Below are 19,243 nucleotides of genomic sequence, written 5' to 3'. Positions count from 1 at the left end.
CTGTAAGGAGGAAATCTGAAACTGCATGAATAAAGACTGCTTCGGGAAAGATGCGCTCCGGTTGGAAACAAGGAGTGGATCGACTGTCCTTCCTTGATAGAGCATCAGCCAGAAGGTTGGTCCTTTTCAGGAATGTATGTGAAAGTCACATTGTAAGGGGGAAAAAAATGAGCCCACCTAGCTCGCCGGCTGTTCAGAGTTTCAGCATATTGAATGCTGTTCAGATTCTGGTGATCTGTCCTGACCAGCACAGAATGCTTGGCTCCCAACAGAAGAGTTCTCCACTCCTGAAAGGTGTGTTTAACTGCCAACAGTTCTTTTTCAAGAACAGAATAATTCAGTTCTGTGGAAGACAAAGGGCCTCATTACACGGACGGCGGTAACCACGTCGCTATTAGCGCCGTGGTTGCTGCCGGTATTTGACCGATTCCTCCTTGGTGAAATGGGGAATTACCGCCCCATTTCAAGGTCAGCGGGGTGGTAATTCCCCATTCACCAAGGCCCTTCCCCATTCCCATTGAGCCCCTATAGGGCTCAATGGGAATGGGGAGGAAGCAAATAATGGTACCGCTATTAGCGGTACCGTTATTTGCCCTGAAGTCCCTCAGCGGGTCCCTTCCTTAACGTGTGGTCTGGCCACACGTTAAGGATGGGACCCGCTGAGGGACCTCGTAGTATGGCGCTAAGGGATTACCGGCGCCCTTACCGGTGCCAGTAATCCCTTAGAGCCATCCGTGTAATGAGGCCCAAAGTCTTGGAAAGCTGTGCCACCGGGCATTTAAGTTCTTCATCCAAGACTTGCAGTAGAACACCCCCCAAGGCATAGTGAGAGGCGTCCGTTTCCAGAATGAAACTTCTGTTTTGATCAGGAGTCTTCCGTATGGGAGCTGAAGAGAATAGGGATTTTAGTGACATAAAGGTGAGCTCGGCTTCATTGGTCCAGAGAAAGGTGACTCCCTTCTTTAACAGAGTGGTAAGAGTGCGAATTGCGAAGGAATAGTGTGAAATGAATTTTCTATAGAAAGTAGTGAAGCCCAAAAAGAGTTGTAACTCCTCCACTGTAGAAGGTGGAGGCCAGTCCAGGACTGCGGCTACCTTCCTTGGATCCATAGAGGTACCCTTGTTGGATAAAACATATCCAAGATATGTGACTTCTGGTTGGTGGAATTCAGACTTTTCCAATTTGCACAACAAATGCTGGTCTTACAGTCTGGATAACACTGTATGAACTTGCGAGATATGCTCTGTCATGGTATGTAAAAAAAACAAGAATGTCGTCTAGATAGACTAATGAAGTAGTAAATCGGCAAAGAGGTGGTCCATAAACCGTTGAAGGATGGCAGGAGCGTTGGCTAAATCAAAGGGCATAACCCTGTATTCAAAATGTCCAAAGGGGGTACGGAATGCTGTTTTGCTTTCGTCTCTTGACTTGACCCGAATGAGGTGGTAGGACCCTATAAGATCCAATTTAGTGTAAATTAAAGCACCTTTGACAGCTTCTAAGATATCTGGGATTAATGGCATGGGATATCGGTCTGGTACAGTTATCTTATTGAGCCCACGGTAGTTGATGCAGGGGCACAGTTCATCAGTGTCTTTTTTTGAGACAAAAAAAATAACGAGGCTCCTGTGGGAGAAAGGATTCGGTAATAAGTCCATTCCATAGGATGAAGTGCAAGTACTCCTTAAGTGCCGCCCTTTCCTTTTGGGAAAAAATGTACATTCGTCAAAAGGATATTGGATGTTCTGGAAGGAGGGACCAGGCGTCCTTACCGGGTCCCGCGAGCAGACCAGGATGCTAACAACGGGCCCGTCATTAACGGGCCTGTTGTTCGTATCATTTCCATTCCCATTGAGCCCTATGGGGGCTCAAATGGGAATGGGGATGTACCGGGTCCGGGTTCCTTGAATGAGGAATTACCGGGCCCTCCAAGGTCGGAATGGCCCGGTAATTCCTCATTCCAGGAACCCGGACCCTTAACCCGGTATGGGGGTAGCCATGCCACTAAAAGCGGCATGGCTACCTCCATACTCGTAATGAGGCCCAGTGACTAATGTAGTGTTCGGAACCCAGGAACAGGGAGCCAGCTGTCAAATTTATATAAGGATTGTGTAACCTCAACCAGAGTAATCCTAGAATGAGATAGTGAGCGGCCTTGATAATGTCAAAGGTCAGTTGTTCCTTATGGGAGGCTATGAAAGTTAAGACGCAGAGTGATATGATATGATAGGTTATTTATAACACGCTTAATAACTAGAGGTTTCTAGGCGCTGACCCGAGGATCGAACCTGTATTGCTCTCTGTCTTGCTTCCAAGGTGAGCACATTGGCCCTAAGCTATCTTCCCGACTGTTCAATAACGGGACCAGCAACTAAAGGACTGCCATCTACCCCTTCTACAGGAATAGAAACCTCTTTGGGTGTACATGGAATTCCATTCATATGGCCCATTGGTCATCAATAGTTACCCACCGCCCCGCAATCTAGTAAGGCGATAATATTGCGTATCTCAGAACCAGGGAGAACGAACTTCACATTAAGTAGTACCATAGAAGTATCCGGATGACAGGAACCTTGTGGTAAGGAGGACCGTACTGCACGTTGTAATGGGGAACCGCCTCTTTTTCCCTGATCGTGGTTCCCCCTACAATCAGGAAGAAGCGTTCCCTGTAGACTAGGAGGAGCTATTGGACATTCCCTGACCAAATGCTCCTTCGACCCACAATACATGCACAGGCCCATGGACCTTCTACGGTTTCGTTCCTCCGGAGACAGGGGACCACGGGTAACCCCTATCGGCATGGGTTCATCAGGTTCACTTGCTTTCGTGACTACACAAGGTGGATCGATAGGTGGTTTCATTGACTTGGCGTTTCTCCTCTCTGCGTATCGTTCTTGCAAATGATATTCAAGCTGCATAGTGTGAATAATCATTTCTGCCAAATTAACAGATCTAGGGATATCAGAAATCTCGTCCTGTAAATCATCAGATAATCCCCTATGGAACAGGGGCTGTGTCAGAGGGCTGTGTCAGAAGAACATCTGTTTAAATCTAGTAATGTATGTTAATATATCTTGGGACCCTTGTTTAAAGTCAAAAAGGTGTTCTTGAGAGGAGAGAGCCATCTCTTGTCAGCCAAACATCTCCTTTAGGCTGTGGTAAAATGCTTGATGAGTCTAGAATAGGATTGTTTGTGGTAACTAGATGAGTATCCCAGGAAAGGGCTGGACCCGTGAGATGAGAAATCATGTAGCCAACTCTATCCCTATCAGTAGGGAAAAAGGCAGTCTTGAAGGGGAACTGCACAGTGCACGCATCCAAAAACTCTTTTAGTTTATGGGGTTTTCCGTACCCCCGGGCAATGGCCCTGGCAGTATTTCAGTGATAGGGGAGGGGTGAGCTATCTGCTGACAAAGCAGGACAGTCTCTTGTTTTAAATTCTGTAGTTCAACAGTCAAGGATTGTACTGCAGCCACCAGTTGCTGCAGCTGCTCCATAGTTGCAAACTGTATATATTCGTTTCATTTCTTTAAGGTGTTGCTAACTGTTATGAATACTGCATAGGAAACTACTGAGCCTAATAGTGATAAAGATATTTTATTTATATTGTGCTCGTACACAGGTGTTTCAGAGCGCGACAAGGCAAGAGAGGGGAACAGGGGAGAACAAAACAACGATCTTACTAGGCCCAGTTACATTGAGAACGCGCAAGTGCATGTATATTTCTGCATATGCAGATATATACAATAAGCAACTAACCTGATAAGGTACAGACTGGTAAATAATGAAGAATTCCCCAAAACCCCTGCACACCTCTTCTTCGTAAGGAAAAGAAGAAAGGGATACAGCGGCCTCAGGGATACCCTCTGGGCAAGAAAACCCTGGCATCGGGAGCTGTAGGCCTTTTGATCAGCCTTTCATGATTTTGTCAATGTGGATGTTAAGTGGGTAGGCTGCCGCAGCGTCTTTCTGACTTGCTGCTCTAATCTTCGTGCAGTGTTCGGATCCGGAACTAAACCTGGCCGTATCGCGCTAATAAGAAAGAACAGCATAAAGGTAAGAATAGGGCAGACAAGGAATGAAAAGTTAATTTCAGCTTTCTACACTGGGGTTTGTACCAAAGGGTTTGCAAGTTCTGCGTCATGCACGATACAGAGGGTGATCTCTGATATTCTGCAGAGGCTCTAAGACGAAGAAGGAAGTAGATATAAAGTACCGCAGTATTCAGGTAAGTATAGAGTTTAGGACACAAAGAAGGCAAATTTACAAAGCGTCCAGCGAAAAGAGTAGTGACACACCGGGTCGCTGGAGGAGGTTGAATAAGACTTGTTCTGACGCTGGAATGAGTGGAAACAGAAAGCCAGCTGTCGAAATGACTAGACCTGCACACGGCGCAGCGGGCGCCATCTTGGGTGAATACAAACAAATGGCCCGAATACCTCTCCACCTATGCCAAATAGAATGCTGCTGTACACAGGATGCTACAGTTGACCGTGTACAGGCCAGTGCTAGTTCCCCTGGGACGTGTCCCAGGGTTATCTGAGGGGCAGGTGGTAAGACCCTGACCTCAATCCAAGACCCTGTTGAACTGCTTGCCAGCGCTGCGGTACTTTGTTGAGTTTCACGAATTAAAGAGAGGGAGAAACTTAGTAACGTGCGGGTGGCTTTGGCGGGAGCAGAAGCAGTGGAAGCGGGCAAGCGGGCCGATGATTGAAAGCAAGAGAAAGCAAAGCAAAGTGAGAGAAAGTGCACTAGTGGCTCAGAAGGCGAAATGACAGAAAGAGCAAGAGAAAGTGCGCTAGCGGTGCGGTAACCAACAAAATAGAAAGAGCGGGTGCGAACGACCCAAAAGCAGGGAAAAGGGTGCACGCAATCCGAAACAGAAAAGACAGAAAGACACAGGCCCTCATTAGGACCCTGGCGCTAAGTGTTTAACGGCGCCGTAAAAGGCTGCAGCGCCGTTAAACACTTTGCGCCTTACTCCGAGGTCCCTTTGCGGGACCCGACCTGAATGGCTGGTCTAGGCCAGCCGTTAAAGTAAGAACCCGCAAAGGGACCTTGGTGCTAAGTACGTTACCGCAATTTGCGGTACCATACTTAGCGCCTTCCCCAGTCCCATTGAGCCCCATAGGGCAAAAATGGGGAAGGGCCAATGTTCCATGGGGAATTACCGCCCCGCCAACCTTGGAATGGGGTGGTAATTCCCCATTGAACATTGGCGGACTTGTCACGATACCGGCACCAAACATGGTGCTAATAGCGCCATGGTTTAGCACCAGTATCGTAATGAGGGCCACGGAAAGAAAAAGAATGGAAAGCAAAGAGAGGGCGCGAGCGACCCAAAAATGGGAAAAGGGATGCAAGCAACCCGAAACCAAAATAGTGGAAGAATGGGAATGGGAAATGAAGGTGCAAGAGTGCATAAAACAGTAAAGAGAAGTGTGCAAGATGCACAGCAAGGTGAAAAGAGGGCACAAGTGTGCACAACAGAAAAGAAGGTTTGCAAGCAGCACAGTGAAGTGGAAAAGAACAGAGTGAAAGAGGCACAGAAGGCAAAAGGTGACAGAAGAAAGGTGCAGAGAATAAGGAGAGGGGCTAGATGTCAGAGTGGTCGTGCCTGGGAGAAGCAAAGAGACCGGCATTCTCGAAAGTCTCTGATATCATCCCCCTGAAAGAACTAAACATTGAAAGGTGCATCCTGACAAGGGGAACTTTTTGTTTAAAGGCCACAGGGGCTGTAGCTTGGGGAAGGAACCTTGAGAGACCCACAGAGACATTGGGGGTCATTACGAGGTAGGTGGTAATGGGTTAACAGCACTGGTAAAGGTGCCAGAGCCGTCAACCCCTTACAGCCTCATTACGGGTCCCGCGAGCAGACCAGGGTGCTAACAACGGGCCCGTTAGCACCCTCCCCATTCACATTGAGCCCTATGTGGGCTTGAATGGGGATGGGTTCCTTGAATGAGGAATTACCAGGCCCTCCAAGGTCAGAATGGCCCGGTAATTCCTCATTCAAGGAACACGGACCCAGTACCCGGTAAGGGGGTAGCCATGCCGCTAATAGCGACATGGTTACCTCCTGACTCGTAATGACCCCATTGTTAATTTTACACGAAAGGCCTAGGCTTGGGGAAGAGAACTGTAGAGAATTGCATTTATATTGACATCTCGTGCTGTCACGCGACTCACTGTTGTTTTTCGTTCTGTGTGTCGCATGACAGCAGAGAGACGGTTGCTGGAGGTCAGGACCGCTGTGTGTTGCCTCCGGGTTGGGTTCGCTTGGAAATAAACATAAGTGACAACACTTACCTGTGGTGTCCGGCAAATCACTTCAATGGCGACGAGGATCATCTAAGCGAGCCTGCGCGGAGGGAAATGTACCGTAGTGTCGGTGGCCCGACAGGACTAACCGCCAAGTGAAGGCCGCGCAGAGGGAGCCCCCCCTATCAATAAGAGGCCAGCAGCATCCCGACAAGTCCTTTTCACTGCAGCTGTTGTGGGTGAGGCACAGTGGGCAGGCATCACGGTCTCTCAGCCCTGCAACGGGCTTTCGCAGAAGGTCGCGTAATACGCAGCCTGCGGAGCGTTGGAAGCCCCGCCCCACTGCCTTGCACTAAGGTGAGGGGAGGGGGTGGGGACAACCAAGGACTAGCCAGTTAATGGGCCACACATAATCTGAAACAGGAAGCAGAACTAGCAACGAAGTTCTCATTGGATACCAAGCTGTTGGTTGTATTCAAGCACCAAGCAATAAAAACAAGCTCAATCTGCTAAAAACAGGCTGGGAGTGCAGGTTAACTAAGTTCAAGAAAGGTCCTACAGACCTGCATTGAACTTAAAGGTACAGCTCTGCTCGAGCAACTTCAATGTAATGTTCATTTGGAGTTCATACTGAACTGGTGAATAATCTGTAGTTTTGGTTTACAACACATTCCAGCAACCGCAGTGCCAGTGATACCTCAGTGCCAATAAAAACACAGTTCTAGCAGAGATGGCTGCAGCAAGCATGTCACCACCTCGACCTTTCCTGTCAGATCCAGGGACACCTGCAATAAGATGGGACAGATGGAAAAGATTATTTGATACCTATTTAGTTGCCATAGGTGGGGAGAAATGTGCTCCTGCGAGAAAGGAAGCGATATTACTTCACAATTTGGGCACTGAGGTCCTAGTGTTTATGATGGTTTACCAGAACCTCCACAGGAGGGTCAGGGAGATATGGATCAGTACAGTGTGGCAGAAAGAAAATTAGAGATTCATTTTGAAGCAAAGAAAAACATCACTTTTGAAAGACATAAGTTTTTCCAAAGATCACAAGATCCACAAGAACCAGTGGAAAACTTCAGTGCAGCATTGAGATCACTCAGTCATACATGTGAGTTTGGGCCACTCACGGATTCACTTATACGTGACCAGCTAGTTTGCTGTACGAATGACTTGAAGATACAGGAAAGACTGTAGTCTAAAGATGTGCCACTGGAGAAAGCAGTGGAGACAGCTAGGGGCATGGAACAGACGCATAAATATGTGTCAATGATGAGGAGTGATAAACAAGAGGGAGAAGTTGCGGCAATTAGAGGAATGAAGAAGTTAAACATCAGCAAAGAAGTCAAGTGTTACAAATGTGGCAGCAACCGTCACATATCTACGAGCATGTTTTGTCCCGTGAGGAACGCCTCGTGCTTAAAGTGCAAAAAGAGGGGACATTTTGCGAGAGTGTGCCGTGATACTGGACATGTTCAGAGCATTGAAGGCAGCGGAAGCATTCCAGAACAAGAAGAGCTCTGTGGTCTCACAAGGTGGACAAGCCAAGCATGTACTGGAAGTGTCCGAACTCTCGCATAAAGGCAGTGCTCCAATGGATGTCTTTCTAATCAACGGTAGGGTCATCACTATGAAGGTAGACAGCTGCTCACCTTGGACTCTGTTAAGAAAGACCTTTGAAGGATGTCTACAGGGAGACATTAGACAATTGACGGAGCACAAGATTGAACCTTATGCCTACGGGAATGTGAAGATAGAACTTCTGGGGAAATTTCAAGCATCCGTAAAATACAAAGGCAGGAGTTGTGAATCTGAAGTGTATGTCACACAAGAGGAATTGTCCCTTTTAGGATGGGGCGAAAAACGCAAATTGGGAATAAGAATTCAGGCGAATGCAGAGGAACCAGTAACGGTTGCTGAACTCAAGGATAAATGGGATAAGGAGTTTCCGATGGTGTTCCAAGAAGGATTGGGGAGGTTGAAAGGTTTTGAACATGAGATTCGTTTAAAAGTTGGAGATATTCCAAAAGTACATAAAGTAAGGACAGTACCCCACGCACTCAGTGAGAAACTAAAAACATCTGACAGCGTTTATAACAACATTTGGAACATTCAAGTATTGTGGGATGCCATTTGGCCTGGCCTCGGCAGCGGCAGTGTTCCAAAGGATTATGGAGAGTATAATGGAGGGGGTGGAGAATATCATAGTGTTTCAAGATGATGGGCCTCATTATGAATCAGGCGTTAAGGGGTTAACGGCGCCGTAAACGGCGCCGACCCTTAACGCCTGATTCCGAGGTCCCTTAGCGCCATGGTGAGTTTAACGCCTGCTTTTTGCAGGCGTTAAAATCCATGACGCTAAGGGACCATGGTGCTAATTACGCCACCGTAATTTACGGTGGCGTAATTAGCGCCTTCCCCACTCCCATTATGCCCTATGGGGCAAAAATGGGAATGGGGAAGGGTAAAATGGGAAATGGGGATTTACCGCCCCACTCACCTTGGAATGGGGCGGTAAATCCGCCATCCACCATGGTGTAAACATAGTTTACACCATGGTGGTAAGGGTACGACCCAGACGGTAACTTACCGCCTGGGTCGTAATGAGGCCCGATGTGTTAATCTATGCTGATTCCAAATGCGAACATGATAGAATTTTGAGTTGAGTTTTGTCCGGTTGGCAGAAGCTGGGTTGACTGTGAAAAGGAGCAAATGTAGAATTGCAGTTGAGAGTGTGGAATATCTGGGGCATGAAATTGATAAGAAAGGGGTGCGACCTAAGAGGTGTTTGGTGGAGGCTGTGAGGTGTGCGCCAGTACCAACCGACAAAGATCAGGTAAGATCCTTTTAGGATTGGACGAATATTATCATAAGTTCGTCAAGGATTTTGCTATAGTGTCCACACCCTTAAGAATGCTTCTTAAGAAGGGTTCAAACTTTGTGTGGTCTCCTGAGTGTGATGAGGCATTTTGTAGCATCAAAGAAGGGGTCGGTAATGCACCCTCTATTGGAAGGTTTGATCCTAAGGATAAGAGTGTTCTAGTGGTGGATGGTAGTGTTCGGGGTCTAGGTGCGACTTTGGTACAATACGATAATGGCAACATAGAAAGAGTCATAGCGTTTGCTTCAAGGGCATTACGGGACTCAGAGTGTAAGTATTCTGTGATCGAACAAGAAACTTTAGCAATGTTCTGGGCAATTAACCACTTTAAGTATTTCTTGTGGGGTAGGAAGTTCGTTGTTAGATCTGACCACAAACCCATGGTGCAATTATTTGAAAGTGGAAGGTGGGCTTTGGGATGTCCCAGAATTAGTCGGTGGGGTTTAGGTCTCCAGAATTATAATTTTGAGGTGAGTTATCTACCTAGACAAAAAATGTGATGGCCGATTGCCTTTCCAGACTTCCAAGAGATGAGGAGGTGGGGGTGAAAGGAGTGGAAAAGGATGAGATGGTTGTGGCGGAGGTGAAAGGTGCAGTGAGTCAGGAAAAGTGGTTACATGAGGAAAGTTTGGATGATGACCTCAATTTGGTCAACGAATGGACAGTGAAAGGATGGCCAGACAGAAAAATGTTGGATAAGAGGTTTGATGTGTGGTGGGATATCAAAGAAGACTTGAATATCTGTAAAGACAGGTTAAGAAGAGGGCGTTGTTTGAACACTCTGGAGAAAATCAGGTCCATCTGAGTGGAGCTTGCACACCAGGGGCACCCAGGGGAAGGGGCCATGAAGAGAAAGTTAAGGCAAAGTTATTGGTGGCCAGGTAGAGACAAAATGGCAGAAAGACACGTAAAGAACTGTATGGCATGCCAAACTAGTGATAAAAGCAAGATCACAAGAGAAACTCCTTAGGTTCCTAATATTATTCCTGATTAGCCATGGACCAAATTAGCAGTAGACATCATGGGGCCGTTTTCGGGTTTGGGTGAAGGATTAAGATTTTTGTTTGTAGTGGTAGATTTCCATTCTAAGTGGATAGAGTGGGGCGCTGTCAAGGAGGTCACTGCTAAGGATTTAATTTTGTACCTAGAGAAGGTTTTCCTCAAGGAAGGTGTGCCCACAGAGCTAGTGTCAGATAACGGGGTGCTATTTGTGCCAGAAGCAATGAAGACATTTTTGAGCAGTTATGGTATAAAACATATTAGGACAGCGTTATACCATCCAAGAGCTAACAGCCTTGTGGAGAGAGTTAACAGGCTTTTGAAGGGGGGTTTTCAAATGGCAATGAGGCTAAAACAGCCATGGAGAGAAGTGTTGAACCTGTTGACATGGAATTATGTGACCACCCCGCATTCAGTAACGCGTATCTATCCTTTTGTATTTATTACAGGAAGAGAACCGGGGACCAGACTTTGCACAGGGTGGCTAGAAATGGCGAAGGTGGTTCAGGAAGACAGAAATAGGATCATGAGGCTTATTGATGCCAGTCAGGAGAAGAATAAGGAACAGTTTGACTCAAGAAATAGGGTGAAGGATGGTGAGTGGGTGATCGGGATCTAGTTTATGTGAAAAATCCAAGGTTTGTAAACAAATGTGTGGAGAGTAAATGTTTGGTTAAGTGATTATGTACATTAGGAAGTTTTCAATTCATGAGTGTGCGCATTCTTAGAAAGTTTGTGTACATTGTAATCGTATTTTATTCGTTTTAGGATTTACTGCTCTACAAAAGTATCCGTTCTTACTGCTCTACAAATTCAAGTGATTTCTCAACGGTTGCATCTGTGAATTTTTATCAATGGTTCTGTTGTTTTTTTTTTGTTTTACAGAGTTATGTTTTGGGGTGGGAAATTGTTAGATTTAGAGTTCATAATTTTGTTGTGTGTTTGGTTTTGTTGTAGCTCAGTTTTCATATTTTATTTCTTGAAGGGGGAGATATATATACGTGACAGCAGAGAGACGGTTGCTGGAGGTCGGGACCGCTGTGTGTTGCCTCCGGGTTGGTCTCGCTTGGAAACAAACATAATTTACAACACTTACCTGTGGTGTCTGGCAAATCACTTCAGGAACCCTGAGAGGCCTAACATGAACTGTGTCTTTTTGTTTGGAACTGGAAGGATCGAAGCTTAGGGAAGGGAGCCCCAAGAGACCCAGAGGCATTGTGAACTTTATTGACTTACTGCAAAAGCCCTACGTGGAAGGTTTTAAGGGCAACCGTTTTGAGTTGAACCATTTGGCAGAGCTACACCTACTGGTAAGGCCTCCTGAAACCAGTTATGGCTTATATTTCTTTTTTTTGAGCCACCATTTTTACTTTAAGAAGACCCCCTATCACATTTGGTCTAAGAGTGAGGGCAAGCATAGGTTTTGACACAGAAAAACTTTGGTTTTGGACTTACGGCCATCGACGGCCCTTAGAAGCATCAGTTGGGGGAACAACCCCCTTAGAGTTAGGGCCAGGTAGGCATTACACCAACCACACAAAGTTTGACAATAAAGGTTTTCAAACTGTTACTTTTGAGTCTGTGTCTCTCTTGATACTATGCCTGTCTCACACTTGTCTAAATGTGTACATTGGGCCTCATTACACGGACGGCGGTAACCATGGCGCTATTAGCGCCATGGTTGCTGCCGGTATTTTACTGAGTCTGCCTTGGTGAATGGGGGAATTACCGCCCCATTCCAAGGTTGGTGAGGCGGTAATTCCCCATTCACCAAGGCCCTTCCCCATTCCCATTTGAGCCCCCATAGGGCTCAATGGGAATGGGGAAAGGGCAAATAACGGTACCGCTACTAGCGGTACCGTTATTTGCCCTAAAGTCCCTCAGCGGGTTCCTTCCTTAACGTGTGGTCTGGCCACACGTTAAGGACGGGACCCGCTGAGGGACCTCGTAGTATGGCACTAAGGGATTACCGGCACCGGTGCCGGTAATCCCTTAGCGCCATCCGTGTAATGAGGCCCATTGTGTTTTATGATCACATTAACAGGCCAGTGCCATAGCTTTCATGTTTCTGCCGTGCATCAGCTGAAAGGAAGCCTGTTCTAAGATTAGCAGGACCTTTCTGTAAGATCAGAAGACGTGTGGGGACCCGGCATCACGGCCAGAAACTGAAGTCAGAGCCTGGAAAGGCATCAGTCTTTGATAGTCGGGTACATCATCAATATTTAGTTCTGGCTAGTGAACCAAGCAACACATATCCTTGTCATGTGCAATATACGAATGGCTGGAATTGGAATATATTATGGAGCAACAGTGGAGCTTCTTGATCTGTGAGTGACTCAAGCTTTTTATGTATAGTGTGCACAGACGTCGCCCTAGATGTACGGACAGTGAAGAGATCCAAGAGTCGCTGCAGATCACTCCACTCTCGTGCTTAGCCTTTGGGACATTCCCCAACTCGTTGCTAAAGCAGCGCTACACCGTTTTCGGTGACCTGAAAGTCTTGTGCACCTGAGTTGTCTGCAAGTGGCGGCTGCAAGGCCGCCTGGTCAGTTTGTCATGTATTGTGCAGTTTCTCAGTCTCTATCTCTCCCTCTTTCCATCTCCCTTCTCTCTCCCTCCATGGTGCTCTCCATCTCTCCTATTTACTGTAACTGCTACTCTATCACCTATCCTACCTCTCTCTCGAAGTCTGGAAGGAAAACATGCAAAAATGATCTCCTGGTCTCCAGCCCAAGCCTGCCCATCACTGACACCTAAGTCAATGCTTCTTCCAGGCAGACTATCACTGACATCCTCTTTGTTCCTCTCTCTCTGGACCTATGAACTCACCACATAGTCTCTGTCCTCTCATTTTTCTCTTTGTCGCCTATTAATGGTGGCACCGGATGGGAAGTACTCTTGGCAGGCGTCTCATCCTCTAGGTGCATCATTAATGTCTACTAGACAGGCACTGTCATGGCCCAGGGCTCTCAGCCCAACCTCCTCCTTCTTCTTGACAGGCATCTGCCATCTCTCATCAACTTCCTCCCTTCTCCTGGCACTCCTCTGTCTGCCACCCCTCTTGCCTCTTCCCCACCACCGACGGGCATACCACATCCCTGTACCCGTTTCTTCTCCCACACTTTTGTCAGAAGATATAACTACAGAGAAAGGGGATTGATGTCAAATAATGAATTAGTACAACCCTCATCAAGGCTCAGGCTTGCGAGACCTGTTGGTTGGTCTCACAAATGCTTTGAGTTCTAGCAAATATCATCAGCATCAGTCTGGTTCTGAAAGAAGGGTAAACTTTGTTGGAGCAGGGTTAATTCAAAATTGTGGACTTTTCTTAGAAAAAACAGCTGCTCCGGGAGGGACATTTCATTTTTGGCATTCAACCTGTTATGACAGATTTGCAATCAATTTGTGCAGGTAGGTAGACTATCTTCTACTCGCTTAGTGGAATGATGCCTCTGCTCAGTAAAAGGAAGATTCCCATCAGATACACGAGTAAAGACTCTTTTTGCAATACAAGATCAACTATTCATTAATTGTTTGTAGAGGTGGTATATTGGTCCCAGTTGAAAGATTTTTAAATCAAGTCTAGAATTGCGAGAAACCATGACCCATTGATTCCAACTTTGTGTGATGAAGGCAATGACTCAGGAACTGATGCAGCAAAATTATTAAATGAAGAGCTACCCATCCCTAAGCATCTGAAATGGGATCTTGCTGACCATTCCCGGAAGTCATCACAAAACATCTCACACTCCTTAGGGGATAGTGAACTCTTATTAGATTTGGGGACCCTGCCTGAAACAATACTGTCTGCATTGGGAGATCTCATGCGATCAGCGTCCTGCACGTTTACTGCATACAGGAGGAATGATAGTTATCAGGAAAAGAGGGAGGCTTGAGGATTAATAGCAACTGCAGTTGGGCAAAGTCGATTCCCCTGGAGGCAATAATGCAACGATAGCGTGGGCTAGGTGTAATTGTATGACTCGCTGTGGTTCTCTCCTTGGCAGTTAACTACATCAAATGACCCACATTTTGGGCACACTGCGAGACACGGGAATGCACTTTTCATTGCATCACCTTTAATAGAACTGCATGGTGGTCTATCAGCCACAGTTCATAATAGCTGCATTAGTGAATTTACTCCTAAATTTGCATCAGTGAAGGGGGTAAGGCAGGGTTGCATGATGGCCTCATTCCTTTTTAATGTATATGTTAATTCACTTTTTTGGAGATTTACGGAAGTCATAGCTCTCAACTCACACGCTTTTGGCGGGTGTCACCCGCCTTCTAAACAGCTGACTCACCCGCCAAGCCTCCTGCATGCCCATTCATTTCAATGGGCCTCTCACCCGCCAAAAATAAAATCGGGTGTTTTCACCCGCCTTTGTGACACAAATGGTTGAGAGCTATGGGAAGTAGACAACTGATGCACTGAAAATGGGGGAAAAACATCTGTGCATTAACACATGCAGACGACGTGGTCCTAATTGCAAGGAAACACAAAGTCCTACAAATCCTTGCTAAGGGTTACGAGGAGTATATTAATGTGAGTGATGTACAGCTAAATGTAATGAAATCAGAGGTAATGTGTGTGGGTAGGTCCAGAGGTTTCCTGCACCTGGTGGTGGTAATAGCGGGAACACTCGAGCGGGCAAGTACTCTGGGGTGACCATCAGCCAGGATTTAACTTGGCTTGCACGCATTAGAAACCCGGCTACAACGATGACCCAGGTGAAGGGGGCCTTTCTTAGATTTGGAAAGAGTTTAGGCGGTGTGCCGGCAGATTGTGCGAATCGGCTTTATAAGGCCAAAACTGCAGCAGTAGCGATCTATGGTTCTGCCTTTGGGGCTACTGTGGGCCTCTATCATTGCGGAGTAAGGAAAATGAGTTCCTCCATATGATAATGGGATTTCTGCAGAGTTTCCAGCCTATCCATTATATGGAGAAGCAGGCCTAAGCTATATAGAGGATCAGGTTGCAGTGAATCCTTTAGTCTAAAGGATTTGGTTGTGGCAAAATAAAAACTTGGAATTAACCCATTTCTTGGTTTGAGGTGCTCTGCTTTCTGACACCTGCTCAAGTTGCACCTTGCTCAACTACATTTAAAGGGAGCTGGCGAAGCTGGGGTTTTTGCATCTATTCATGGACACAGCGGGCGCAGTGAAACCATATTATATATTTGCGGCAAAAACGGTCACCCAAAAATTCGATCAAATCCACCACGATCAGGCATGGTCAAATTGGGTAATACCGGTTTTACCACCTTTTGCCAGCTGAAGTCTTAGTTACTTACCTGTAACTGTATTTCTCCAGCATTGGTATCTTTCATAGATTCAGATGCTTGAATATTCCCCGTCGTCAGACTGGGAATCCTCGGTGATAAATTTAATAATAAATTTTTTTTGTTTTTTTTTTTTTTAAATATATACACATTGCTACCTAGCAGTGCATGTACATAGCCCATTATGGCCTATGAGCCATTTCATTGTGTAGTCCCTCCACCTCACTTTGGTCCTTTATGGCCCCAGCCAATGAGGTGGCAGGGCTTAAGCTCCGCCCCCGGCAGCCATCTTTAGATTTTGAACCGTAGAGATTACAGTATGATGGATGCCGAGCATAGGAGCAGCCTCTCAGGGGAGGCGGGCGGGCGCATGTGAATCTATGAAAGATACCAATGCTGGAGAAATACAGTTACAGGTAAGTAACTAAGACTTCTCCAGCATTGGATCTTTCATAGATTCAGATGCTTGAATAGAATACCAAGCAGTTAAAACATGCCACCATTATATATATATATATGCATAAATACAGAAAAAACATATTTCTGATCAAACCTTTACCATGCAGCAACACAACGGTTACATACTTCGGGAAAGGTGGGAAAGGAGGCTGGTCCTACCTTATACAAAGAGATGGCGGAGCACTGCCTGTCCAACTGCAGCTTCTTTGCTGGTATCTTCAGTCAGGCAGTAGTGCTTGGCGAAAGTATGCAGAGTGCTCCACGTGGCGGCTCTGCATATGTCCTTCAATGCCACCCCTGCGTGGAATGCTGTTGACGCCGCCCTTCCTCTGGTGGAGTGCGCAGACGGCGGTCTAGTTAAAGGGTCGCCTTTCAACTGATTGCAGTGGGTGATGCAGGACGATACCCAGCGTGCCAGACTTTGTTTAGATATATGCTGACCCTTGGTACGGCCAGAGAAAGAAATGAATAGCCGGTTTGAGGAGCGGAACTCCTTGGTTCTTTGCAAGTAAAACTTCAACACTCTAGCAACGTCTAGAGAATGTAATGTTCTTTCCGCTTCAGAAGCGTGATTCTGGAAAAAGGTTGGTAAAACAATGCGCTCAGTGAACGACATCTCCGAAAGTACCTTGGGGAGGAACTTCGGGTGAGGCCTTAAAATGACGCGGTCCTTCTGGAACAAAGTAAACGGGGGTTCAGAAGACAAAGCTTGTAACTCACTGATCCTTCTGGCTGATGTGATGGCTATCAGGAAAGATGTCTTCCAGGACAAGAATTTCATTTCGCATCTGTGTATGGGTTCGAAGGGAGGTTGCATGAGGGCTGTTAAGACGGTGTTGAGGCTCCAGTCCGGAACTGGTGTAGGTGTAGGCGGATAAGTACGCATCAGTCCTTTCGGGAAGATTTTAACCGCTGGTAAGGAAAGTAAGGCTTGCGTCTCCGCGGTTACTGTGTAAGCCGCTATGGCTGACAGATGGACCTTGATAGAGGACAGTGAGAGCCCTGACTTAGCCAGGTGCAACAAGTAGGGCAGAATCTGATTAACCGAGGCCGTGAGGGGATCGATTGCAGAGGTCTCACACCATTTGGAAAACCTGGTCCATTTCCTGGTGTAGGTGACTTGCGTGGACGGGGCTCTAGCGGCCCTGATGATATGCCAGCATTCTGATGGTAACTTTAGGTGCATCAGTTTGCGCTGCTCAGGAACCATGCTTTGAGAGACAGGCTCCTCGGGTCGTGGTGGAGGACCTTGCGGTTCTGTTGTGTCAGTAGATATTGATGTGTCTTGAGACGAATCGGGGGTTGACAGGATAGATGCCTCAGCGTCGGGTACCAGACTTGCCGTGCCCAATCCGGTGCAATTAGAATCAAAGAACAATCCTGTTCTTTTACCCTGCGAAGTACCCTCGACATGAGGGGAATGGGTGGGAAGGCATAGAGGAACTTCCCCGACCAATTCACTGAGAACGCGTCTCCCAGTGATTGGTGCTCCGGGTATCTTGAAGCAAATCTCTTGCATTTTTTGTTGTTCCTGGTGGCAAAAAGGTTGATCTGCGGATGGCCCCATAAGGCAAATATCCGTTGGGTTTCTTTTTCGTCCAGCTCCCACTCGTGGGACGCTGTGTATTCTCTGCTTAGCCTGTCCGCTAGGACATTGTCCACTCCTGGAAGATGATCTGCCCTGATCTGCACCCCGTAGTGCAAGGCCCATGCCCAAAGCTGTTGGGCTTCTTGCGACAGGATCTGTGACCTCGTGCCTCCCTGCTTGTTTGTATAGTGCATGGAGGTCGTGTTGTCTGTCTGGACTGTAAGAACTTGACCAGCTATCACCGGTAGGAAGGCTTTCAGCGCCAACCTTACGGCCCTGAGCTCTAACACGTTGATGTGGAGCTGGGACTCTTGTGTCGACCAAGAGCCCTTGGTTTGGAGGTCCGCAAGATGAGCGCCCCAACCTGATAAGGAAGCGTCCGTCCTCAGCAGAAGGGTCGATGTCGGTGCTTGAAACGGCATCCCCTGCAGAAGATTCCTCGGAACATTCCACCATCGAAGGGCCTTGTGCAACGTCGATGGAATCTGGACAATGTCTTCCCAGCCTCCGAAAGCTTGTTTCCATTGATGGTCCAGAGCTTCCTGCACAGGTCTCATGCGAAGCCTGCAGTTCGGTATGAGGAATATGCATGATGACATCATGCCCAATAGGGATTTGTTGCTGGTATCGAGTTCGGCTCCCAGGAAGAGAGCTACTTTGCTGGGAACGGGGCAGGACTTTGTCTGGTTTATGGAGAAACCTAACTCTTTTAGGAGGTTGACAGTCCTCGACACTGCCGAGCGAGCCTTTGCAGCGGAACTTGCCTTTATCAGCCAATCGTCCAGGTATGGAAAAACGTCTGTACCTGCCCTCCTGAGACTTGCCGCTACCGGCGCCAAGCATTTTGTGAAAACTCTCGGAGCCGATTTTAGCCCGAACGGGAGCACTTGAAACTGAAAGTGAAGCTCTCCCACCGTGAACCCGAGGAATTGCCTGTGCGCTGGATGGATCGGTATATGGAAGTATGCGTCCTCCAAGTCTAAAGTGGCTAAGAAGTCGTGCTTGTTTAACCAAGGTAGCACCCCTTGTAAAGCTACCATCTTGAATGTTATGCGCTTGATAAATTTGTTGAGTGCCCTCAGGTCCAAGATGGGTCTCCATTGACCGTTTTTCTTTCTGACGAGGAAGAATCGGGAGTAGAAACCTTTTCCCCTCTGAGAATAAGGAACTGGGTCTACTGCTGCCTTCTGGAGCAGTTTTTGCACTTCGGACATGACATGTCTTAGCATATGCACTCTGCGAGATGTTGGAGGCAGGGAAGGAGGTTGGTCCAGAAATTCTAAGGTGTGACCCTTTCGGATCACCTGTAACACCCATTTGTCCGATGTAATTGATTGCCAGCGCTGGAATAACTGGCTCAACCTTCCCCCCACCGGGGTGTGGTGAAGAGGGGAAGAAAATTGGTCGTCAGTTTTGCTTGCCTTGTGACTTCCCTTGGGCGGAGCCACGTCTGCCTCTATGGGCGTATCTGTTGGATGACTGATATTTATTGTCTTGGTACGTGCCGCCTTGTGCTTTTTGACCATACGAGGAACGACCGTATCCTCTGAACTTGGAAGATGAGCCTCTAAAGGGACGAAAAGACCGATGGTCCTTACTTTTGTCCTTTAAAGAACTGATGGCTCTGGCTGTGTCCGTGTCTGTCTTGATTCCCTTCAAATGATCGTCTATCTTCTTTCCAAAGAGATCTTGTCCATCAAACGGCATGTCTAATATCTGCGCCTGGACTTCAGGTCTAAAGTTCGTAACCTTCATCCAGGCCTGCCTTC

At 47.1% G+C, this 19,243-nt stretch overlaps 1 protein-coding gene across 1 annotated transcript in view; it reads left to right on the top strand.

Annotated features, from left to right (window-relative positions):
* Positions 1-19,243, top strand: part of LOC138487549 (uncharacterized) — a 395,452-nt gene that overhangs the window by 101,568 nt on the left and 274,641 nt on the right. The window contains exons 4-5 of the mRNA XM_069614031.1: positions 10,595-10,741; positions 11,319-11,455. Coding sequence (XP_069470132.1) covers positions 10,595-10,741; positions 11,319-11,455 — 284 coding nt within the window. The remainder of the gene's footprint in view (positions 1-10,594; positions 10,742-11,318; positions 11,456-19,243) is intronic.

The sequence above is a fragment of the Ambystoma mexicanum genome, chromosome 9, assembly GCF_040938575.1.
Source record: "Ambystoma mexicanum isolate Mex_15411 chromosome 9, UKY_AmexF1_1, whole genome shotgun sequence".
Taxonomy (NCBI): domain Eukaryota; kingdom Metazoa; phylum Chordata; class Amphibia; order Caudata; family Ambystomatidae; genus Ambystoma; species Ambystoma mexicanum.
The sequence above is the reverse complement of the archived record's forward strand: the minus strand, read 5'-3'. Positions and strand labels throughout refer to the sequence as shown.